Here is a 25,875-nt window from a genome sequence, read left to right as displayed (position 1 = left end):
ACCTGAGTTCAAATCTGGACTCAGACACTTAACAGGTCCTAGCTGTGTGACCTTGGGCAAGTCACTTAACCCCAACTGCCTCAGCCCAAAAAAAAAAAAAAAAAAAATACACACACATACACATATACCAATGGCATCTCTGAGAGGAGCATAGTACCAGACATACTGTAATTATTCAGTGAAAATTAGCCATGTTTTCAGAGTTAACAATGTTCAAACTGTTAATGGACAGTATTGGTTTAGAAGGTGCTTATCTATCAAACTTAATAGAGATGCATGCACAGAGCTATGAAAATGTCCAAAGAAAATATTCAAATTAACAATATACAACTAACAAGATATAGACATCTATAGAGTAAAATAGTTTCAAACATATTCCAGTCAATTTGAAAAGTATTTTAAAATTACTAAATTAGTGAAAAATGAATTTTTACACTTTGTAGGCTTTAATGTATTTTTACTTATGTGTACAACAATCCTTTCCAACACTTCTGAATTAGTTATTACCTTGCCAAATTAAAATATTTTCAGAAATAATATAAACCTAAGTGACTAGATACAAGGTTACTGGCAACAATAGCCAGATGAAGAAAATTGGTATTTTCCTCCTCGTGCAACCAAGTAGCATAATTACTTGAAATGAGAGTTACAAGTCAATGAGCTAGAATTCTATAATGCAAGAATATCTTATTGGGAAGGACTAGGAATTAATAAAAAGAATTATGATTACTTCTTGCTCTCATTGATAAGTCTATTAAATAATTCAAAATGAGGCAGGGGATGTCTTTGTCACTACTAGAAATTTTGAACCCCCCAAAATGTAATATAAAGGTTATTTGCCAATGTTATGTGCTAGAAAAAGATGGAGAAAGTGGATTCTTTCTATATTGGCACTGCCAGGGTTTTCAGTGAATAGGTAGAGAGCCGATATTATAGATCCTATGTATTTTCAGATAGTGATTCTGGGACTCTTCTGTCTGTTGGGTCTATATTATATGGGGCTACTTGGGTAGCTTGGATATGTACAATCTATTAAGATATTACTGTCAGTTTTTATATTTCCCTTTTGCATTGTTGACAAATATTGATTCACACATCTTTTAGAGATATCAATTGATCCCTCTGAATTGTAGTCAAATGACTTACTTAAGATATTATTTGTGACCAATACATGAATCTTTTATGTCTTTATTCATGGAGCTCTTATTTAGCCACATGATGTCTGTGGCCTTCAGAATAATTATTGGAAATGGCTTCTGCAATTTGTCTAAAATCTCAAAGGTGTTTTCATAGTTGCTGAATTAGAAAAGCTTTTTGTGGCTTTGAATACTAAACATCAGAAAAATCAGTATTGAAACAAATGCATTTTGTAAGTGCTGTAATACAGCTAAACACTGTTACAAAATTCTTTGCTGTATTATGCATTTAGTTAAACTGCAGATCTGGCATTCTCTGGGGTCAGAGTCAGCCTATAAGACATTGCTAAGAAAGTCTGTCTTCTGTATCTTATCTTACTTTCCAGATAGCAGTCAAATGATGAAGTCCTATAGTATTGGGAAACAAAATTCAGGAGATTGTAGTTCTCTGATAAATCCTGTGAAATGATAAAACCACCAAGTTCACACAAGCCAGAATTAATTACAGTTTCAAGTGATGGTTTTGTATCTATTGAATTCTGAATTATCTTAAGGTCTATTTCAGCCACATTGGTGATTAAAAGTCTTTAAATTGCTAAAGTTAATATTAGTAGATAGAGCTATCACAAGTAAAAACAATACCCAGGAACAGGGCCCTTGGTTCGACTTTACTCTGCTGAGATGGCAATTTTTAATTATACTAACATAGGGAATCCTTTTTTTTTTTTTTTTTTGCACGGTCATTATCATTTCCCATAAGGCATTTCAAAGATGTTTTAAAGATTTATTTATGGTTTCCAGAAACCACAAATCTTACACACTGGAAAAATTTAATTATCTGTTTGATATGTTCAATTTTGCAAATAAGAAGCTTGAGGAAAATCAATTTCCAGTTTTTTGCACCAGGGAAGAAACTATGGCATAAACATGCTATAAAGCAAATAATCAAAAAAAGGAATTTTCAATTTGATTTAATTAGAGCCATTTAGCTTCCAATTTATACTTAGGCTAATAAATTAGTTTAAATTCTCAAAGCACGCGCAAACACACACACACACACACACACACACACACACACACAACTGACTTCAATTTACCATTTTTGTGTAGTGAAAAAAAAGTTTAGAGTCATTTCATAAGTAGTAAACACAAATGACCAGCAATGGCCACACATTACCTTTGTCTTCCCTTAATCAATCCTAAGACCACTCAGCCAATTTACCTATCTCCACTAAACCTGTACATTAACAAAGGAGGAATCATGTCACTAAGCATCCCTTTCTTTATCTTGTTAAATTCTAAATATTGTTAAATTTTAAAGATAAAAATATGTAAAGTGATTCACAAACCTTAAATAACTATATAACTGTATTTTATTAATGTCATGGTCATCATCATCATCAGCCATAACTATTCACTTTTCCCCTCCTGAAGTTCCTATACATAGAGTCAAAAGATTTATACATAAAAGAGATTCCAAAGATCATCTAATTTCATCTGATCACTTTACAGATGAGGAAATCAAGACTTGGTGATTTGTCACACAGTTAAGTGTGAGTGATATAGCTAAGACTTCTACTGATATCTTCTGACTGAATGTAGTGCTCTTTCTAATGCCCTACTCTGCATGTTTTTATATGTTCAACATGTTGTTTTTCCCCATTTTCTTTTAATATATATTACTAACTTTCACTTTAGACAATCTTTATTTTACTCCTCACCTTGTCCTGCTCTCCACCCTGCTGTCTTTCTTCTCTTTTAATTCTTGTTCAATCACTTTAAGACACTTTAAGAATGTCTTTTCTCTTTCCCCTCAGTGTTTCTTTTTTAAGACCAAAAAAAACCAATACAAAACAAAACAAAAAAAAAACAAAAAAAAAAACACCCTATTTAAGGGCAAGAAGCCCAAGAACAGAGCTAGCAATACATCCATTTCAAGGAAAAGCTGATTGATAGTTGTAAAATTTAATTAGACAAAAGAACCAATGCCATTAACCTCTAAATCCCTTGAAAGTGTCTCCAGACTTCTTTTAACTCACCACAGAAGCCTCAATTACTTGCTCATTCCCTTCTAATTAAGCCTATCTTTCCTCAAGTACCAGTATTCAAGAAAAAAAGAATTTTAAGAATTTCTTTATTTTTTTAAATACACGTTTCTTTATGAATCATGTTAGGAGAGAAAAATCAGAACAAAAGAGAAAAACCATGGGAGAGATTAAAAAAAAAGAAAAAAGTGCCCATAGCATGTCTTGATTTACATTCAGTCTCCTTAGTTCTTTTTCTGGATGCAGATGGTATTTTCTGTCCAAAGCCTATTGGGATTGTTTTGGATCATTGAACCACTGGGAAGAACCAAGTCTTTTACAGTTGATCATTGCACATTCTTGCTATTATTGTATACACTGTATTCCTGGTTCTGCTTGTTTCTCTCAGCATCAGTTCCTATAAATCTTTCCAAACCTTTCTAAAATCAGCTTGTTCACCATTTTTTTAATAGAACAATAATATTTCACTACATTCACATGCCACAATGTGTTCAGCCACTCTCCAATTGATGGCAAGAATCAATTGTCAAAGAATTTTCCAATTCTTTGCTACTATAAAAAGAGCTGCTACAAATATTTTTGCACATGTGGGTCTTTTTCCCTCCTTTACAATTTCTTTGGGATACAGACCCAATAGTGACACTGCTGGATCAAAGGTTATGCACAGTTTGATAGCCCTTTGGGCATAGTTCCAGATTGCTCTCCAGAATCCACCAACAATGCATTAGTGTCCCAGTTTTCCCACATCCCCTCCAACTTTTATCATTATCTTTTCCTGTCATAAAGAAAATAAAATTTAATCCATTACTTTCCCAACTTTATTTTCTTTAGATTTTGTTTAATATGTGTTTAGCTTGTTCTTTGTGTAAGATTCTGTGCCACAAACTGGGAATACAAAGATATAAATGAAACATTCCCTGTCCTTAAGGAACTACATGTGTGTAACTTGTTTATTTAGAATCCCAAATGCATTTTCCCATAGAAAGAATACTGATGAAATTTTCCAAACATGGGCACAATGGAATGCTCTCCCATGCACACGGTTGAATTAAGCATTTTAACTACTTTAAAGGTTTAATAAATTTTCATGGATTTGGAAACTATCATCACTCTTTCTATGAAAAAATGCATTTGGGATCCTAAATAAACAAGTTACACACATGTAGTTCTTTGAGGATAGGGGTCCATGTTTGAATACCCAACATGTGGCATAGAATCTGATATATAGGATAAGCTCACTAACTTCATATTAAAATTTTGAAACTTTCAGAAGACAATAAGCTTGTAAGTTCAACAATATTTCCTTACACTTCCTTAGTGTCATGAGAACTGACATCTTTGTTATCCCGACTCTATATTATTTGTTAGTAATAACCATATGAGAGAAATAAATACTACAGAATCAGTCTTGCAATTTGAGGGGACATGTGAAGACAAGTATCTCCAATTTATGCCTTAACAGAAATCCCCTCAATATTATCAACAAGTGGTCATCCAGCTTTTTTTTTTTTTTTTTAATACTTCCAATGACGAGGAACCCACTCACCACCACCTAAAAGAGCCCATTTCACTTTTGGATAGCTCTAAACTTTGGGAAGTTTTTCTTACATTGATCTTTGATCTATATCTCTGTTTTTCTATCCACTGCCCCTTTTCCTGTCTTTAAGGCCCAAATAGAATATATGAAATCATATGATATCCATATTCTAACTTTTCAAATACTTGAGGCCAGGTTTCATGCTTCCCCCCCATCTCCTCCCAGCCTCAAATGCTCAATTCTCCTAATTAAACACTCCTAGTTTGTTTTCCTTTTTTTAAAAATCATCTTCTGACATGGTCTGCCACTTTGGTTATCCCCTTCTAGAAAACTTTTAGACTATAATTATTTATGAAATATGACATGTAGTACTGAATATTATTATATTCCATATGTGATCACTATAGAGCAGAGTATAAATAGAGATTATAACCTCTCTCATTCTAAACATTATGGCTTTCTTAAGAGAAACTAAAAGATTACATCAGTATTTTTTTGGCAGCCATGGCATATAATTGATTCAAAATGATATTAAAGTCCACTAAAAACCCCTAGGTTTTTTTCCCCCATCTACATGTAGTAGGAATAACTTTTACTATAAAATTTGCATTTAACTTGCAAAACCTTTACTTTACATATTCCCATAACTTAATAAGAATGTCCAATTTTATTACTGTCAAAGTACTGAGTTCCCATCACTATTATTGACTGGTTTTGAATGTTCATTTCTAAGAAATGCTTGTTAAATATTTCCATTATTTTTTAGCGAAAATAGCTGTAATGATCAGGGCTGCTGGGTAGTTAGAAGATTTTTTTATTCTTTGCAGCAAACCTATACACAGGAGTCATGAGTCAAGTAAAAAGCCATGTATAACACTTTCATAGATTTCTCCTGCATGTGTATGCATGTATAAATTATCACTGAAAAGAAAATCATCATAATCTGTCTTTGGAGAAAGTTCTTTTTGTTGCCTGCAATGAGAAACATGCATACCTTTATTCAGAGCTCATAACATACATTATTCTTGTTAAAGGGTATATTAAAGTATTCTAAAGCAATATCCTAGTCTACTTATTCATTTCTTTCAATGTATGTTTTGTTGCTATTTTCGATATAATTCCTAGTTTATAAAAATATGTAAAGGAGTTTTATATTGTACTTTCTTTTTTCTTTTTTTTTTAATTACTAAAGCTTTTTTTATTTTTCAAAACATATACATAATTTTCAACATTCACTCTTGCAAAACCTTATATTCCAAAGTCTTTCCCTCCTTCCCCCCTAGCATCTCCCCTAGATGGCAAATAATCCATATATTGTACTTTTTAAATCTGTGACAATCTGGCTTTTGATCTCATCCTTCACCTGATACTGTTCTCTCTCTCTCCAGAGTTACCAATGACTTCTTGAATGCCAAAACTAATGATCTTTTCCCAATTCTCATTGTCCTTGACATCTCTGTAAGTGACCCCCTTCTCTTTCTGACTATTCTTTCCTCTCTGGGTGTTCATCAAAAAGCTTTCTTGGTTCTCCTCCAACTTTCTGATTGCTTTTTCACAGTTTCCTTTTCTGGGTCTTCATCCATTTAATAACTATGAATACTATTGAATGATCCTCTTTTCTCTAACCATTCCTCTACTTGGTGACTTCATTAGTTTCAATAACTTAATTAACATTTCCATCTAGCTTAGACTTTCTCCTAAACTCTATTCTGAAAAAAGCAACTGCATATGGAATATTTCAAATTGGATGCTTCATAACTATCATGTACTCAATATGTTCACAATAGAGTTCATTTTATTTCCTCAAAAAATGATTCTTCTTCTGAACTTTCCTATTCCTATGAAATACATCACCAATCCTTTCAGTCACTCAGGTTTGCAATGTCAGTGTCATCTTCAACTTCTTACTCTCATCCCATATATTGTCACCAGACCTTTTCATTTCTATCTGCAATATTTCTCACATATTTTAGTTTTTCTTGACACATATCATAGCAGCCACCACCCTGGGTCAGCTCTATATTGACTTTTGCTGTGAGCATTGCCATAGTCACCTATTTGTTCCTCCTGTCTCAAGTCTCTTCATATTCCATTCTATTCTCCAAAAGCCATAAAAGTGATTTTCCTTAAAGCATACACAGCTCTGATAGTGTTACCTCATTATTAAAAATCCACTAGCCTACTCTTATTTCAACCTTTCCTCCCCTCCATATACTGTATGATATCACCATATTATCCAAATTGCTATTTTAATGCTCCATTTCTCACATTTATGCCTTTATACTGGCACATATCTGGAAAGCTCTCCTTCTAGCCCTATGAACTCTGATGCCCCTTCAAGAATCAACTCAAACATCACTGCTGTCAGAGGCATTTCCTTATTTATCTTTTCTACCCTAACAAGCTTTTATTGCCTTCTTATCTAAGGGGTATCAACTTTACATGTCTAATATATATCTATATCTGTACATGTTACTTTCCATGTCAGAATTTGTTTCTTGAAAATACAACCTGTTCACTTTTGATGGAGTCATTTCATCTGAAAATCTCAGATTTTCTGAAGGTACATTTAAAATTTACATGTTCAATTCTTGACTCTAACCTCAAGGGAAATATCTCTTCATACACATCTTGTTTTGTCCATCCCTTAGCAGTCCCTGCATCAGGCATTATCCTAATAATCTAAGTGCTTCATTAGTCAAAAGCTCCCAAACAGTACAGATATTTCTAAAAGATTCTTCTGTAGTTTCCCAAATACTTATTAATCCACAGTATTAGAAAAACGATATAATGCATGATGTAGGTTTAGTGCCCTTTCTCAGCACACGTTCAATGCTTTCTTTAAGGGGTTATGCTTATTCTGAACAGATAAAATGTCATATTCAGGCTTCTGCCTCCTTTCCTAATAGATGAGCTTTATAACCTTTTCTTTTTCTAATATTTGGCAAGTCTCTCCACTGCTAAGGAAGAGCAGAGTACTTAATCCATCAACAAGCAGAGTATTTGTCAATCTGCCATATTGACATATCTTTAAAAGTAGCTAACAGAATAGTGAAATGAACATAAAGAAAGGTAGAAAATTGCCAGAAGCTCTGATCACTAAGGAGGATTAGTGAGTCTACAAGGTTTTGGTGGACATTTAGAAGAAAAACCACATATTGCTCAAGTCACATACGAAGACTAGGTTTTTGTACAAACTTGAAATTTGTGGTGTTTAATATCAAAAAACTAATATATGATATTGACCTTAGACCTTAGATGGCAAAGGACATGAAAAACAATCCAAAATTACCCTTGAGAATGGACTCTAGAACCTATTAATAATATTGTAGTCCACAGTGTCTTATTTCAAAGAAAAAAATAATTTTCTCTAACTTTTCCTTTCTATTATTTTCCAGCAAGAACAAATGTTACCAAGGCCACTTCGCAAAAACAAGAGTGAGTTTTTTCATATAAATCTGAGAAATTCCAAGAGTTCATATAAATTAAGAAGTCTACACTAATGATTAAATATTCCTATCCCTATCAGCTGAGAAAGAACTCAAAAATTTTAACATCAGCAGTTGCAAAAAAAAAAATAATAATAATAATAATACTCTTTTAATTATGATAAGGGGGAAAGAGAGAACAAAGTGAGATACTCAGGGGAGAAAAGAAAAATCAGAAGTCACTTACCCTTAATTCTTCTTTTGTGCTGAAGCCATCAAGAAGCTGCTGATAATGTCTGTCTGTCATCTGTCTTAATAGGGATAAGAGGCAGGCAACAAACTCCCCCTAATTAAAAAAAAAAAAAAAGTCACATTATAGGAAAGTTCCTCACTTAGGAGAACCTAGAATTGAGAAAATCTGAATTTAAGTCCTTCTGAAGATACTTCCCAATTGTGTGACCATGGGCAAGTCACTTAGGCTGACAGCCTCAGTTTCCCTAGCTACAAATGGGGTTTATAATCAGACCTGCCTTTCAGGGCTGTAATGAGGATAAAATAAGATGATATATGTAAAGCATTTTGTAAAACAATGTATTAAACATAAAACTATTATCATTTTTATTATGATCAATATCATTTTATCATGATTTTATTATGACCATCATCAAAGTAGTCTATATTATCCTTAAATGCACATTGGAAAACTTGAAAACACAAAGCATCATGGCATGTAATAAAATTTGAAGTGATATTGTAGGCCTTGGGTCTAATTAATTTAAATTTTAAGTTTTCTTAGCTAGAGGTCTGTGAACCTTTTAAAAAATGTTTTATAACTGTATTTAAAAAGAATTGATTTCCTTTGTAAATCTATGTATCTTATTTTATGCATTTAAAAAGATTATTCTAAGTAGGGATACATATGCTTCAACAGAACACCAAACAGATCCATAATGCAAAAATGTTAAGAATTCCTGATCTAAATTAGGCTTTATGATCTCATATACAATTTTTTTTTCCCCTCTACTTCACTAAAACTCAATGAAATTCATGGTACTTGGTAAACTACCAGAACAGGGTAAAAAAAAACCAAACATATATATATGGAGAGAGAGAAAGAGAGAGAGAGAGAGATTGATTACTTCTTAAATAGCAAACTAACCTTGGTGACCTGCCTACTCATGAGTTAAAGTAATGATTGCATCATCAAAAAATGATGATTTTCCACTAAATGATTATTACCACCTCTCCCATTAAATATGAAGGGGTTTTGCTTGTTTGTTTTTTTTGCAAGACAATTGGGGTTAAGTGACTTTTCCACACAGCTATTAAGTGTTAAGTGTCTGAGGCCAGATCTGTGCTCTATCCACTGTGCCATCTAGTTGTCCTTAAGTGTTTTTTTTTTTTTTTAATATTAGTGATTTTTTATGAAAGTTCTTCCAAAAAAGATTATCAACATCACTGCTTATTTAAGTAGAAGACACAATATAATCAAACAATTTCTTAATAGCTTCAATTAATTATAATTCTTTTTCTTCACTGGATCTGTGATCAAAACAATGTGAATATCCTTTCATAAGAAGAGATCATCACTCATACACAATTTTTTATCTTACCTCTCGTGTCTTCCCATAGATGCTTTGATAGGGGTTTCAATTCAACAAAAGAGACCTTTGTTTTAGGTCAATTTATATTATAATTAATAATATATTATGCGTGTACTTGTTTAATATTTGGTATCAGCAGTGGTTAAACTATGCCATAACATATGATGGCCATAAGGGCTGTTGTGCCACAGTTCCCTTTTAATGTCCTGACCCAGTTTCCCTAATTGTCCTACTCAGTTACTCTGCCTCAGATTATAATCATTCCCTCTTAATGTCTGATAGGATAAAGGTCTTAAATCTTAGCCCTTAGGCTATAATCATTCCCTCTTAATGTTTGATGGGATAAAGATCTTTATCCATTTTAGACATCATTAGAATATCAGGACCCTCTCCAGTACTTCCATTGTATCATCTTAGGTGCCTCCCCCACATTAGGCATCCCCATCCAGGTACCTCCCCCATTATGTCATTGTTCTTGTTATCCTATAAAAGAGTCTTGTATCCGACATTTACTGCTGGATTCTTGGAGACAATAGTCTCATTCAGCCCTGGGACCAAACCATGGATCCATTTGTGTTAAGTCCAAGCTAGCTCCCTGAAGGCCTCAGGATCAGCCAGAGTCAGGATAAGTAAGAGGCCTTGATCTTTAGGAGGAGGAATGAAAGAAGCAGGCAAACTGCCAGGAGTTTTGCCAAAGATTTCTTCTGGATTCACCCCACCCTCTAATCCTTGCCCATGATTATCTTAACATCAAACGTTGAGCCAGCACTAATGGTGAGAAGAGCCATTTTCCCAAACATATCTAATAGTCATTGTCTCATATCAAATAAGTAAATAGCCTTAAGTGCTCAGTTGTCTGATTCAACCTTTTTATAGTATCAGCCTTTTACACATTTGGTCCCAGTAAATCTCTCCTTTTTAAATAAAATATTAAAATGTTCTCTAATCTCTATCCTGCCTCAGTTTCTCTGGCATTACATTTTGGAGGCTTCCCACCGAGATATTAGAAAATGAGCAGGATTAGAGAATAGAGAATTTAGGGTCTCCACCTTGGACTTCAAGGCGGCTGGGGATCTGGGTTCTTTGCTTGGAGAAGCTGGCCTTCTGGATTTGTTTTCCTCTGGGAAAGAGCAGTTTTCAGCCACAACTGTGCCTGAAACCTGACAGTGGACACTCCATTTGGCCATGAGACGATCTGGTCTGAAATCCCTGCAGGATAAGTTTTCTGTCTGGTCTGATTGCTAGCAAATCTGGTCCCCAGAAAAAGTTGGGCTGATGAGCCATACACCTCTGGGAAATACCAGTAGGATGCTACGTGGCATTATCTGGTTCTGAAGTACCCTTTGGGTACCTGAGTGCCCTTTGGTACTATATGGTTCTGGGTGTGTGTTAAATGTTTTGACTGTGCAGTCTATGTGTGTTCTATGTTCTGTGTGATTTGTTTGTCTGTTTTATTAATTTAAGAGCTCTGTTAAGTTTAAGAACAGTGATCAAGAAATTAGGAACTGGTTATTTCAATGTTGCAACTGTACTTAGTAAAATTACTTCTGAAGTCCAACTGGAGAAAATATTTGATTAGGAATTTTAGGATGATTCTAAATTTATGGGAAATAATTTTACTATTGCCTTTGCATGCCAGATTTGTTCTGAATATTCTTTTGGGCAGTTTTAAAATTGTGGGAAATAATTTTACTGCTGCCTATGCAGGCTAGATTTAGTTATCTTTAAGTATAAGATCTTAAAAGAACAATAGCTTATTGAAGTGAAGTTCTGTTAACTTGCCTAAAAGGGGTCACGTGCCTCTAATTAGGTAAAGAAGGGTCTAACTTTTCTAAAGGCTCCAACTCTGGCCCAAGTTGGAGCTTAGAAGTCCATTGGGAATAATGGCCATGTGGGGCCAGAGGGAGAAAAAGAAAAATTATGCTGTTTCATTATTGAAATATGATAGAAAAAGCAGTTTTATATTATTGGGAATTTAAAGCTGTATTTAGTTTGGTTCAGAGTCTGTTACCTATATTATAACATTGTAAGTTATGCTTTAAATCCAGCTTTGCTAGACATGTGGGTTTTATGGAATCTTCCCCCTCCCACCTACCTCCCACACTGCTTTCTGCTATTTTAAAGGTTGGGTAGAGTAGGGATGTCTTAAACTTACCCCCACTCCTCTCTGCTACTTCAAGTATGGAGCATCTAGTCAGCCTGGAGTGCAGTTTAGTTCCCTTCCCTTTCCCCTGACTCTTTGGAGGTGGAGTGGGAGGAAGGGCGACCACCGTGGAATCTCCCTCCCCTTCCCCCCCAAACTGTGCTCCAGCCTTTTTTTAATCAAGTTGTTGCCACCTGGTTCTTGGCTAAAAGGAGCAAACTGATTTATATAAATATAAGGTTATGGTAAATATCTGTTTAGGATTTATCTGAAACTTTGATTAATGGGATTTGTTATTGGAGGTAAAATTTCTTGGGCTTGTAATTAATATTTGGGAGTTTTAAAACTCCATTGGGACAATTATTTGGAGTAAACTGGTTTAAAGTGTCTATTTATCCTGTATGAGTTTAGGGATCAGTTTTGATTGTTTATATTATGTTATAGTTATGTCCCTGCATTTTTTTCCTTCTGTAACTAATTTCTATAATCAGACCAATGGTCAATAAGAAACTGTTAATGCAATTCAATTATGTCATATCTTGCTGCTTCCAATCTGGTTTTCTGTAATCATTATATCCTAAATACTTGAGCTAATAAGTATTTAGTCTGGTCATCTGTTGGTTACTAGATATTGTGTCTGGATATTGGAGCTTAGAAGTCCATTGGGAATAATGGACATCCATTCAAGTTTTTTTAACATTTCTAATTAATGAGAAGCCACATCTTGTAGCAGGCCTTTTGGACCCATCTTTCTATCTCAGACTGTTCTAAGCTATCTTTGTTAGATTTGTGTTTGTTTGTTTGTTTGTTTGTTTTCGGTTTGTTTATTTGTTTCTCTATTTGATCAAATTACAGAAATATTGACTTGGTTCTGGGACCTAGATTAGCTTTAATTGTCAGCACGCCAGACCACACCCATCTCCCTCCCTGGACTAAGCATCTCCACCCATCTTTAGCAGGAAGCAGTTTTTGAAAACACTGTCACCCCCACTTCTGATGTAATTTGGACTGATATGGGGGAGTGGAAAAGTAGTTGAATTATTGTTAAAATTTTAACTGTATTACTGTGTTTAAGACTTGGGATGGAAATTGTTAAACTTGTGCAACTTGCTGTTATATTTGAGGAATTGTTAGTCTGTTATGTATATGTGTATGTATAGGAATTTTGATTTACTCTTGGGATTTATATGTGGTATGGTTATTTGACAATTCCTTTCCATGCAAAAAAAAAAAAAAAAAAAAAAAGAGGAAGACATAGGAAATTTGAGAAACTGGTATATTTTCTTAGACACTTCTGTCCCACTCCTTATCTTACTAGTTCAGATTTAATTGGAAGTCCTTTAAACTGTCCTTTTCGTTTTTACTCCTTGCTTAAATTACTGGTGTGCTGGTTATGCTTTAACTTTGAAATCTCTTATTTTGTTGGAACTGCCCTGGCAGACTCAGTTTTGGGATTACTTTTTAGAAACATGCAGAAATCAGACACCTGTCTTGGGACTGCCAGTCTCTCTGATCTGTTTCTCCACTCCTGTAACCTCAGTTCCTTAATTAGTATTTCAGCGTACTTAAAAGGACCTTGCAGTTTAGTGTTAGGCCTCTAAAAGTTTGGGGTTGCCTGCCTTGGTCTAACTGTGCACACAATGCTCAGCAATCTGGATCCTAGTAGCAGCTACTGCTCTATTGAGAGGGGGCAAGTGGAGCTACTCCTGGCCCCACTTTTCTCTCCTCTTAGCATGGGCAGCAGGACTGTCTTGAGCACTGATACTCCCTATATAAGCAGAGGCTGAGTTAAATGCACAAAAGACCATAGACCTCACTCACAGTGAACTGTCCATCTCAAACTGGATTCTCTGGCTGAGATGCTCCCCAACTGCAGAGGACCTGACATGATTGCAGCCTTTGTGTATTGCTGATTAACTCTGGGGTTATCGGGGAGAGACTTGTCCTTGCTATAAGTCCTTGCATTGTTTTAGCTTTATTTTGATTTTTATTGGGTTTATTTATTTCACATGGGGTTGGTCAGTTATGGTGTTGAGACCTTCTAGAGGAAGGTAATTCAATGATTTGAATAGTCAATAGAGAGTGTGGAATGTTCTGCCACAGTTCCCTTTTAATGTCCTGACCCAGTTTCCCTAATTGTTCTACTCAGTCACTCAGCCTCAGGTTATAACCATTCTCTCTTCATGCTTGATAGGATAAAGGTCTTATATCTTAGCCCTCAGGCTACAATCGTTCCCTCTTAATGTTTGATGGGATACTCTATAAAAGAATCTTGTATCCAACATTCACTCTGGATTCTCATTCAGCCCTGGGAACAGACCATGAATCCATTTGATCCCAGTAAATCTCTCCCTTTTAAATAAAATATTAAACTATTCTCTAATCTCTATCCTGCCTCAGTTTCTCTGGCATTACAGGGTTATGCCACCAGAAGGATTTAAACTTTTTTGTCCCTATACACTAAATATCCCCAAAATCTTTTGCCTTTTGAATTCTTGCATGAGCTTTTTACAGGTGGTCTGTGTCGACTGTGCTCTTAACACAGCTGTCATTTCCTGATAATCTTAGTGTGCCTGTCTCTAGCTGTACCATGCTTGCTTTTCAGATTTGTTATATGCTAAGAAGCTAGATAATCAAGCTTATAACCGAATCTAAAAAAAATTAATAAGGCCACATGAGGTCCTGAAGGACTTTCCTATGAATTAAAATAAACTAAAAAAACACAAATCACAATCTTTTCCCAAGTTCTTAGAAGTCTTTTTTTTTTTTTTAATTTCTTATTCTCTAACTCCCCACTCCTCCATTCCCCAGTAGAATAAAAGTTCTTTGTGGTCAGAAATTGTTTTACTTTTGTTTTTTAACATGTTATCTTGTATCTCATAATTGCTTTAAAATGTTTCAGTTGAGTTATTTGTTCTGGTTGTGTTTGGAGAATTGAGAGTAGATAAATTCTAAATTAATACATTTCTTTCCTCAAAAAAAAAAAAGAAGTGGTTCCATCATCTTCTAAATATACTTATCTTGAAGAATAATGGTATCTAAAACCCAAATTAGCTCTCTCCTTTCTTTGGGTTTCCCCATTCCTCATGGCCTTGCATTCTGTAACAAATACCACACCAAGAATAATGTGGTGAGATAATAATGGTGAGATAATAACATATTCATTATCAAAGGACTGTTTCATTGATCTGATATGGGCCATTGAAGACCATCTAGAAACTTCAGCCATTAGTAAACAGAATAGCTTGACTTCTCAGTAAAATCAAGAATTTATTTTTATAAATATTCTTTAATACAATTTTATTCTAAGTATAATTCAAGATCTTAGCTATGGTATATAAAATTTTAGATGGCTTAAGGTTCAGTTACTTTAGTGATCAGCTCTTCCTATGAAAAATGATTATCAGTAAAAAATGATTTGAGGAGATCCAGAATTCCTACTGTTTCTAAAGTTCTCATTCCTAATAGGACAAGATCTATGATAACAAAAGATTAATATTGTCTTCAACCTAGTTATTACTATCCTATCCTACTTTACAATCTAATCTAATCTAAAGGCCAGTCTTCTGTTCAGGTTTACAAAGGAAATAAAGATCTTTTGACCAGATTTCCCCCTGAGATTGGAGGTGATTTGGAAGTAAATGACAAGATTAAAGTTAAATTGTTCCAGCTCCTCACTAGGATAGAACCATTTTGTAATAATCATTCCCTCTCATTAATTGTTAAACAATCAGAGTTGATTCCCAGCCTCAGGAACACCTACTCATTCAAGAACATATAAACTGTGAGCTCACCACCATGATTGCTCCTCAAAATTCCAAAGTGTCAATGATCCATTCTAATGTTAAAAACACTAGCATTATGCTTTCTATCAATAAAAAATTATTAAAAAAAAAAAAAAGAAAGAAAACACATAGGAATATTATTGTCAAATTTCAAAATACCCAGATTAAAGACAAAATTTTACAAGAAATATACAAATATGTAACAACAACAATTTAAATATGCTGGGGCTGCAATTAAAATTGTACTGGATTTATCAGCAGCCACAATAAAAGACTGCAAGTCCTGTAATCCTATATGTTGGCAAACAAAAGAACTAGACCTGTGGCCAAAAATATTATATCCAGAAAAAATTATCCATAATACTGAATTAAAAAAAAATGGATATTCAAAAAAAAAAAAAAAAAACACTAGCATTAATTATAAAATCATTAAGTACAGGGAAATTATACCTCTTGAACTTTTAAAATGTCACAAAATCATGCCCGTTTTGACCACAAAGGGTTCTCTGCTAAATTCTACAACTTTGGGACTTAAAGTAAGGGCAATTTTTTCCCAAGAAATCATTTGCCCAACAAAGCTCAGTGAAGCACCTAGTCTGATAAAACTCCAGGACGTGTTAAAAGACATCATTTTATTGATTTCAAATATATGTCAACTACTCTAATGTTTTCTTTTAAAGGTTTTCCATAACATTAACATGACAAAATTTGATGATTATATTAATTTAGGCCAATCAGTCAGCTAGAGGAAAGAAGGCCATTATCTATGAATCACTGAAATAGATAAGACCAAAAAAAAAAAAAATGGACCACCTTAACTTTCCTGTTCAAACTTTCTACATTTTCTAAGGTGCTCATTCTATCTTCTATCAAAAATCAAAAATTCTATCAAAAAATTCCAGTTAAGCTGCAATTATGTAAATCTAGAATTATATTTGATAACTAGAAATTGGGAGTGAAGGAGAAATTAACAGTTAAAAGATGAGTCTCCCATTGTGAGTATAGGTAACTAGGAAAAAGGTAGTATATTCATGTTGATAAATGAATTCTAATATAATTATACCAATCTCCCAATACCATTATTAATTAATTTTATTTAGGAACTCAAAACTGTCAAGATTGTGTGATGAGCAATAATAGGAAGAGTAGTGGAATTGACATCAAAGGACTGGTTCAATTCTGACATCATCAGGATGTTAAACACATTCTGATTTTTAGATAAGTATGCAGGCTCATGATCAGAAATATTATGAACATTCTTTTTCTCAAGCTAGACAGTGATTGATATTGATAGGCACATTTAAGCTTGAGCTCAGAAGAACTAGTTTAAAATCAGCTCAAAACCATTAAATTCCATTAAGTCCATTTTTTAAAAAAATTACAGTACAAGGCTTCTGATTTGCCAAGCTTATTAAAGAATTTACCAAAAGGGCTTTTGAGAAGTGGCAACATGTGAATCTTCAAGTATATCAGTATCTTTAGGGTCTGCAATGTAATGGGGGAGGGGGAAGAAAAATCTCCATCTGTATTTGATTCCTCAGCCTCAAAATCCCTGAGAGTCATGAACTGGGAACTTTGAATGATTTTAGGCAAATTCCTCAATTTCTCTGGAACTGATTTCCTCACCAAATGGTGCAAGAGTTGAGGGAGAGATAAGTTAAAGAAGCATTGAACTAAATGATCTCAAAAGTCCCTTCCAGCTCCAAATCTTATATTGTGACCAAACCTTGCCTAACTCTATTCAAATGCAATGCTAAAGATAACTTTTATTTCAAAAAAGCTATCACCTTTCTTTTCAATCTTCACTTTAATAAAGAGCAGAAAAATCTCTCTACTACTAGGTTACTTAGTTTCACAAGACTACAGAAATATATTAATAAGAAATCCAAAGCTCCCATAACTTATAAAAAATACAATAGACAAAAATAGTATTCTGTAGCATAAAAGTTACTGTATTTTTGAGTATAGGTACTCTTTAACATACAAGGTAGCTAAAATAATTAAAAAGAAACACAAACTGAAATTTACTATGCATCTCATCTTTTTTTTTAATAGATTCAATATGAAAATATTTTGTAAAAAAAAAAATTGTTACTATTAGTAAGGGGGGTTTTGTTTTTTGTTTTTGATCCCAATATGGGAACTGAGTGTGTAAAATACTTCCATCAATTAAGACTGGCACCTGGTCTGTAATTTAAAGAGTCTCAGAAAACTTTCTATGGGTCTATGGAGTTTACTGACTTGCATTGATTTTATGTGACAGAAACAGATTTTGACCTCAGGTCTTGCTCACTCCCAGCTCAGGCTGCTATCTACTATGCAATATTAACTTTCAAATAGTGTCTGTCTAACTGTCTTGTGTGTGTGTCTATATGCATAATGTTTTTCAAAAAAACAATTTTAATTAAAAAAAGATTTCTTATGTGATATATTTTTGGGGGCCATAAGCCCACATTGCAAGAAATATTGCAAGACAAATGAATACAAAGCATCTATTCTAGACATAGCTTGTGCAGAGATGAGTCAGCTGTAAAAGAAAAGACTTGAGAGAATTATGCACAAAAAAATGAAAAGCATTGGTAAATGCTAAGAAACTCTAGAGTTCAATTTCTTGAGGGTGTGAAGCAAATAGCTATTTCTACTCCTTTATAAAATCTTCATCCATGTACAATTAGAATACTGAAAAGAACCAATTACAGAGGCACTTAATCCAGTTGGAGAGACCATTTTAAAGTTTAAAGAACAGTTGGTAGAATAAAGAAAAGTACAATTCTTTAAAACTGAAAAATAAGGCTACTATTACCTAGAATTAGGTATATAGTAAAAGCCTGTTATACTGGTCTTTGGATATAACTCCCACATTACAGATTTTTCCGAGTTATATGCTGATGTAACTATATGTCACTAAATTCTTTCAGAACATAATTTGATTTGTAATAAAAGTGAAAGAAGCAATGCAACATAATGAAAAGTTTCAGAGGCCCCATGTTTGAATCATCGCCCTGACTCTTATGGGCAGCATGACCATAGGTAAAGCATGACCTTGTGAGCCTTATCTTTCTTACATTCTGTGATGTGGCTGCTTATAGGAAGGAAACACTTTATTTTCCTCCAATTCATCTTTCCTATCTTATAATTTGGCTGAACAACACAAATCAGTAGGTTCCACATCAATAGCTTCCATATTTTCCTTCTCACAGAACATGACCATAAGGTACCAAAAATACTTTACAATGCAATTGTGAGGCAAATTATTTGTAAATCTTGAAGTACAATTTAAATATTATTATTATTATTATTCTAGTTTAGGATTAGAAGTAATTTATGTGCAGTTAAAAAAGTTCAGATCAAAATTAATTTCACATTGTCCCTCCAGGGTAGCTAAATAAAGCTTTTGGATAATTTGAATAGATCTGGTATTAGTGGCCAGAGAGGTGATGGGAATTTAAAGGAATTTACTCTTTCCAATCCAAATATCAAGCAGGGTAGAAATAAAGCGGTCCAAAAAGAATGAATTGATTTGCCTGGCTGTTGCTCTGCGGGCTGCAAGTGGTTGTAGATCTGACTCACAAAAGAACTTAAATAGTCTTGAGGTAATGGGTTAGTTTTCTTACAGAAAAGAAGTCACACAGTAGCTACAATTAAGTTAAAAAGACTGTAGATTACAGTAGCAGCTCTCTGGAGCTTCTCAGAACAGAAAGCTGCTCAGCAATTGACAATAGTAGCTGAAGTTTTTCCAGCTGGGACTCAATTAAGAGATCATGAGATACTTGGACTACATGTATTCCCTCTCTAATAGATGGTACTGGAAATCTGTGAAAAAATATTCTTGTATATAGAAGAATATTTTTTCTTTGTTTTTCATTATGATATTCTGTATTAAGGATTTTTGTATTCGGGTAATGTGATTCCTGATTTGATCTGGAAAAAAGAGAATGGGGCTGGTTTGAACAGATATAGAACATATTTAATATTGGATGTGCTTACAAATAACATTTGAAAAAGATTTCTTTCAAATTGGCCACAGTATTCAAGTTATTATACTGAAATGAGTCTGGGCTATGAAAGAAAGCTATATGTCTGGATGTATATGTGTGTGTGTGTATGTGTGTTCACATATGTGAACATTAGTATTATAAAACAAAGTAAAGTTATGATGTTATTGCAGTATTTTTTAAATTAACAAATCTTTTTCTCTATGAAAAAATAAAATAAAACTGACATAGTCCAAGCCTAAGAGAAGTTATTCTGAATGAAAAGAATCCATTTCTCACTGTAAAGTAATGAACAGAGGTAAAAGTCAAAGAAGATATTAAAATAAAACAAAACAGATCTGTACTTCCTGGCAAAAATCATTCTTTACATCTTACGTGAGTTTTCCCTTCAGAAAGATAGCTCAATATATTTTCTAGTGAAGTGTGTTTCACAGTCCTGCTAGAAAGGATCTTTAACACTCCATCACTGCCCTTTTCTTTTTCTTTTTTGTATTCCATCCTCAGTCTTTCTTTTGGGCACATCACATTTTACAAGGCATTTGATTTACACTATCCATCATACTGTTAGAGCTCAAAGCTCATTTTTGTAACATTTAAGATTTGGTAGAAGCATGCAAGACAATCCCATTTTATAGGCTGGAAAACTGAAGGAAGTTAAGGGACCTAGATCAGGTCCCAGGTTACTAGGTGGGGTTGGGAGAGAGAACCTGAAGTACTAATAAAATTATTCACTGAGGCAAGCAGGGAAGGACATTAAAGTTATAGTCTCACCCTCGAGGTTTTGGATGGCTTTACTTTGTGGTATCCAGTTAGAAATTCAAATTATGTCAAACCTTCAATCTTAAATTTCCCCTATAAATCAGTCCATGGCTCACACCATCTTTGTCGAACACTTTTTGGGTTAAGCCCTCCACAGTGTTGCCTCATAGTGTTTTTCCCTACCCTTCCCAATGCTTCATGGTGTCTTCCTCTCACCCCTTCTACCATGCTAAACAATTAATGGCGTATTCCCACCTCATAGTGTATTCCCTTTCTCCTGATTAACTGTAAATTCTATTAGGGAATTTGTCCTTTCCATTGTTAATAATTAAAATCCCGTTTCCTTGCTAAATATATATATATGCTCTCCCAAATCTATTTCATATTTACCACCCTTGATGCCTTTTGTACTCTTCATTTTGTCTGTAACCTCTTCTAAATAAAGCTACCTTTTGCCAAAGAGATTGACTATTGTGAATTCTTCACATGATCACCAATACTTGGTATCTATATTACTTTCATCATCTGGTGCTAAATTTCAAACACATAAGCTTGTCCACAATCAGCTAGAAAATCAAGGAATTTTCTAGGTGCAGGTATTTGGATCCATATCCTCAGATTCTGTGGTATAAGATTCTTTCCACTGCCTTCCTCCAAAACATTTAGATATAAATTTAAAAAATTTTTAATGACAGAATTAAGTTGATATATATGAGTTTCTCTTTTCTAGTCAAGAGTTTTTTTTTTTTTTTTTGGCTTATTTCAAACATGTGCAATTTTATGACATAAAAAACAATCTTTTCTTGTGTTACATTTGATTTTTAGGATTAAGGGAAATGCTTATTGCTAGGAAGTCAATACACTCTTACTATAAAAAGTCATACAGATCCCATCCCTAATGGCACCAACCAATACCAAAGGGAAATTATCTTTTTTTCTAAGCTGGTTTTGGTTTTTGTTTGTTTGTAAAAAACAATGATGGCTTCCATTTCAAATTCAAAAGAATGATCTTTTCTTCTCTTCTCTGAAATTACAAAGGTGGGAAAGCTAGGCTTAATACTGCTTAATTGTATCATTCTGCCCACTCAGGTAAAGCTGAACTCTGAGAAAGTAGGTAGGTGATCTGATGTGCTAACAATAGTTCATTTCTTGAGCAACCTTCTTAGATCCAATGTGATTTACAGGCAAAGCAAAATCTCATATTCCAGTAGGAAAATAATATTATTTTCACATAGCACCAAAGGAAGCCTATTTCAGAGGATCTTAGGAAATACAATTGGAAGGAAACTTAAAGATTATCTTGTCTGAACCCTGCTTTTCACAGATAAGGAAAGTGAAGCTCAGAGAGCTTAAAAGAATTATCTCTAGTTAACAAAAATTCTTAAGAAGTGCTTGGCACACTATTAAGAGCAGACACGCTTACAAATAACATTTTTAAAATGACAAATTTATCAGTATATGCAAATCAGCTTTTTTTCCTACTATCTTTTGTAGCAATAGACCAAACTCTGTCAAGTGAAGGTAAGTTTTAAATAGAAAATAATATCAACATCCATTTCTAAATTATGTTTTTGAGTTGGTCATGTATGCCATAGATTTCTATGCAATATGGAGATTTAGAGAAAGGTCTCCCCAGTACATTGGAGAGATTTCCGGCTCCCCATACCCTCCCCAAGGGGATTTTGAAGAGGCCTAAAAGGTCAAAGAGTCTACAGGGGTGGCAGTTTATATCACTGAAGAGAGTACCCATTCGAGAAGACCACAAGTCTAGCAAAATATCCTATGTGTATTTTTTTGGCTTTGGAGAATTTTCAGGCTGAAAGGTTTCCCTAACAGCAAAGCATCCAACTCCTTGTTTTTTGGATGTGAAAACAGAACCAGAAAAGCTAATGGACTTCATCAAAGTAGCACAGCTAATCAGTATGGCAGAGCTCCCTAAGGCAGAACTCTCAATCCCATGCTCTTTTTATTTCTCTGTAATATTTTTTATTCATTGTGACTTCAAAAAAAATCTATCACTGTGGCTGTGGGTCTATAAGTCAAGTACATTTAATATAAGTAAAATTTGGATTTTAAAATGTTAAATAATTGTTGAACTGCCTTTTAGAAAATTCATTCCAGGTTTGTTAAATCTACTAAAAACTCATAGAAATGCTCTATAAGACAGCAACACTCATTATAAAGGAAAACAATTCATTCATGATATATCTCCTCATATTACCCAATTTTGACCTACCTTTAAAATGACTAAAGTGCTACCAAGTAGAAACTGTTCCCTTCCCAGTGTTCCTGGGTTTTTTTTTTTTTTTAATGATCTTACCGTCACATCTTGAAACTGAAGTCTCATTGCAGAGCCGGATGGCTGAGGGCGACTAGTGATTTCTAATATGGTTCTCAGAAGAATATCCAGCAAGCTAGTCACAATCACATCTATTTCTTCCAGAACAGACTTTTCCTAAGGAGAAAAAAAAGTGTAAATCTATACAAAGGTATATACCATATTTTTTAATAGCTTTTTATTTACAAATATATGCATAGGTAATTTTTCAGCATTGATAGTTGCAAATCCTTTTTTTCCAACTTTTTCCCTCCTTCCTCCCACTTCTTCCCCCAGATGGCAGGATGACCAATACATGTTAAATATATTAAAGTATAAGTTAAATACAATATATGTATACATGTCCAAACAGTTATTTTTCTGTATAAAAAGAATCGGACTCTGAAATATACAATTAGCCTGTGAAGGAAATCAAAAATGGAGGTGGACAAAAATAGAGGGATTGGGAATTTTATGTAATGATTCATAGGCATCTCTCAGAGTTCTTTCCCTGGGTGTAGCTGGTTCAGTTCATTACAGCTCGATTGGAACTGATTTGGTTCATCTCATTGTTGAAGCGGGTCGCGGTCATCAGAATTGATCATCATATAGTATTGTTGTTGAAGTAAATAATGATCTTCTGGTCCTACTCATTTCATTCAGCATATATACTATATTTTTAATGAACATGAGATTTTTAAATGATAAGGGAAAAACAAATTATCCAAATTTAGAATGAGCATTATCAAATTTAAGAGCTGGACAGAACCTTGGAAATTATCCAGCTCAATTCCTTTACTTTATAGATAGTGATATTATAGAGGGCCAGAAAAGTTAAGTCATTTCCTAAGGCTATACAATCAGTTAGCAGGTCAACTAAAATTGTACCATTAATATTCTTCATATCTTTGCTGTACAATTTTTGTTCTCTCTCCCAGAAATCTGTTATAGGAAACCAGAAAGAATAGTTAACTAGTTCTTTAAAATTATCAACAAAATCCCAGGGATACATAGGTAACAGTGCCCTCTGAAAGAAACCTGAAGTCTTTCTCCCAAGCCAAATATGCCAGTGCTGTGCAAACTGATCTCACTGAGCTCGGGCTAACACAGAGTCTGAAATCACCAGACCCCGGCAGATACACTATGCCCACAGTTGCACAATGATTCCATGCTGCTGGTAATTAGGACTCAAAAGAGCTGCACAAGGCAACATTCTGAGGATGGATAGTTAACCACTAGAAGAAACCTTGTTTGCAATTCTGCCCTATGGAAAGTAAATATTGGAGGATTGTTGGGCAGAGATTCATAAAATATTTTCTTATGTTTATATATGTGTATGTATGCATAAGTGAGTAAGGGTAGAGTAGAAGGTGGGAGTCTACACTTGTTATCTCAACTATATGAAGAACCCCTACTATGGAAACTTCCTCTACTAATCAATACAGATCAACAAACTTCACATTGGTTTATGGAATTATAGATATGGGGCTGAGATGGAATAACAGGCCTATGAGTCCAATTACTTCTTCCTATTCAAATGAGGAAACTGAGGCCCCAAAATGAATTGCCTAAGTGCCTGAATCTACATCCTTTCTGATTCCATGTCTAGCATTCTCTCTGCAATGAGTTGACAGGGTGAATGATTGCTCAAGGTTACATAGCTTATTTCAGAGACAAGACTTGAAAGTAAATCTTCCTAACTGACAGGTCCTCTGTTTAATAAGTTAAGCTGCTTCTTAATCTATATTATGAGCATATTACACATCCCCAGAAAAAATTACAGATATCCTCTGGGTTACTGCCATAGCCCCCATTTTTCAGTTATAAGTCAGATTCCTACTCTGTCCTTACTTAAAGATTCTCTGTCACTTCCAAGCCAAAAAAAAACAATCTGAAATTCAAAATCACTTCATCCCATGCTTATAGACCCTGTTTACTTTCCCATCATGAGTAATAAGGGTTTGAAAAATTAACCCAACAAAGCAGTGGAGTTATTCTTCTTACATTCATAAGAGATGAAGAATATTATACTTTCGCTCACAGTGCTGATCCATCCTGCTCTTCATTTTTCCACTCCCTCTCATTTTCCCTTTTCCTAATAAGGTCTGCTGGCCTAGGTAATATAACTGAGGCAAAGGCCTCATCATCCTTTTCTGAGCAGTTTCCTCTCTTGGTAAATATCCAGAGAGCATTGCTCAGGAAAATTAGTCCCAGTCTTTTCCTCGGAAATAGCTCTACTCTCAGGAAAATAATGGTCAAAATCATATAACCCAATTACACTCGCTATCAATTCACTGCATCACTAGAAAAGGAGTAAGGAAAGTTGAGAGGAATTAATAAGCATAGAATAATAGGGGAGAAAGTAACAAAAATGAACATGAAAAATCATTGTCCACTAGTTTATCTTTGGAAACAATAACTACCAACTAGCACAGTGCCTTAATAATGGTGCTAGAGTTGCAAAACTGGGTAAGAAAGTTGTCTATGCATATAAATAGGAAAACCAGAACTTGTGATCTAAATATGGAGAATTCCTTCCCACCAATAGCATTTCAGTATTTTACTCTTATAAGGAAGTTTTTTTAGGTATTAGCTAGAATTTTATTCAAACCAACAACACCAAAGACTACAAGAAAGATGATATGTATATATGCTTTAAAGGCTACAAAATACTTTACAAATATTATTTCATTTCATACTCACCACAATTCTAGAAAGTAGGTGCCATAATTATAATCATTTTACTGTGGAGGAAACTGAAGGCAACACAGGAAAAATGACTTGCCCAGGATTACCCTGGTGTGAGATGGTTTTTGAACCCAATTTTTCTCTAGGTTCAGCATTCTATTCACTATACCCTCAAGAAGCTAAAAATATCAAAACTTGGGATTTTAGGGAAACAGGTGGGAGATGATAGCTCAAGCTCTTTCTAACTTAGGAATCATGGGTCTCTAAGAAAAGAGTTCTAAACCTTTTTTTTGTCATGGATTCCTTTGACAATCTGGTGAAGCTTGTGGACCCCGTCAAAGAATAGTGTTTGTTTTTTTAAATTTAATTTCATTTTAAAAAATAATTATAACTTTTTATTGACAGAACCCATGCCTGGGTAATTTTTTACATTATCCC

The 25,875-nt window shown here is 34.1% G+C and overlaps 1 protein-coding gene across 7 annotated transcripts in view; it reads right to left on the bottom strand.

Moving 5' to 3' along the window:
- The window catches only part of DOCK4 (dedicator of cytokinesis 4), a 506,986-nt gene that overhangs the window by 109,900 nt on the left and 371,211 nt on the right, over positions 1-25,875 (bottom strand). For all 7 annotated transcript variants that reach the window (XM_052001087.1, XM_052001089.1, XM_052001090.1 and 4 more), the window contains exons 25-26: positions 22,753-22,887; positions 8,394-8,492 (exon numbers count right to left, since the gene is read on the bottom strand). In XM_052001087.1, the coding sequence (XP_051857047.1) occupies positions 8,394-8,492; positions 22,753-22,887 (234 nt within the window). The remainder of the gene's footprint in view (positions 1-8,393; positions 8,493-22,752; positions 22,888-25,875) is intronic.

This window comes from Antechinus flavipes, chromosome 5 (assembly GCF_016432865.1).
Source record: "Antechinus flavipes isolate AdamAnt ecotype Samford, QLD, Australia chromosome 5, AdamAnt_v2, whole genome shotgun sequence".
NCBI lineage: Eukaryota > Metazoa > Chordata > Mammalia > Dasyuromorphia > Dasyuridae > Antechinus > Antechinus flavipes.
The sequence above is the reverse complement of the archived record's forward strand: the minus strand, read 5'-3'. Positions and strand labels throughout refer to the sequence as shown.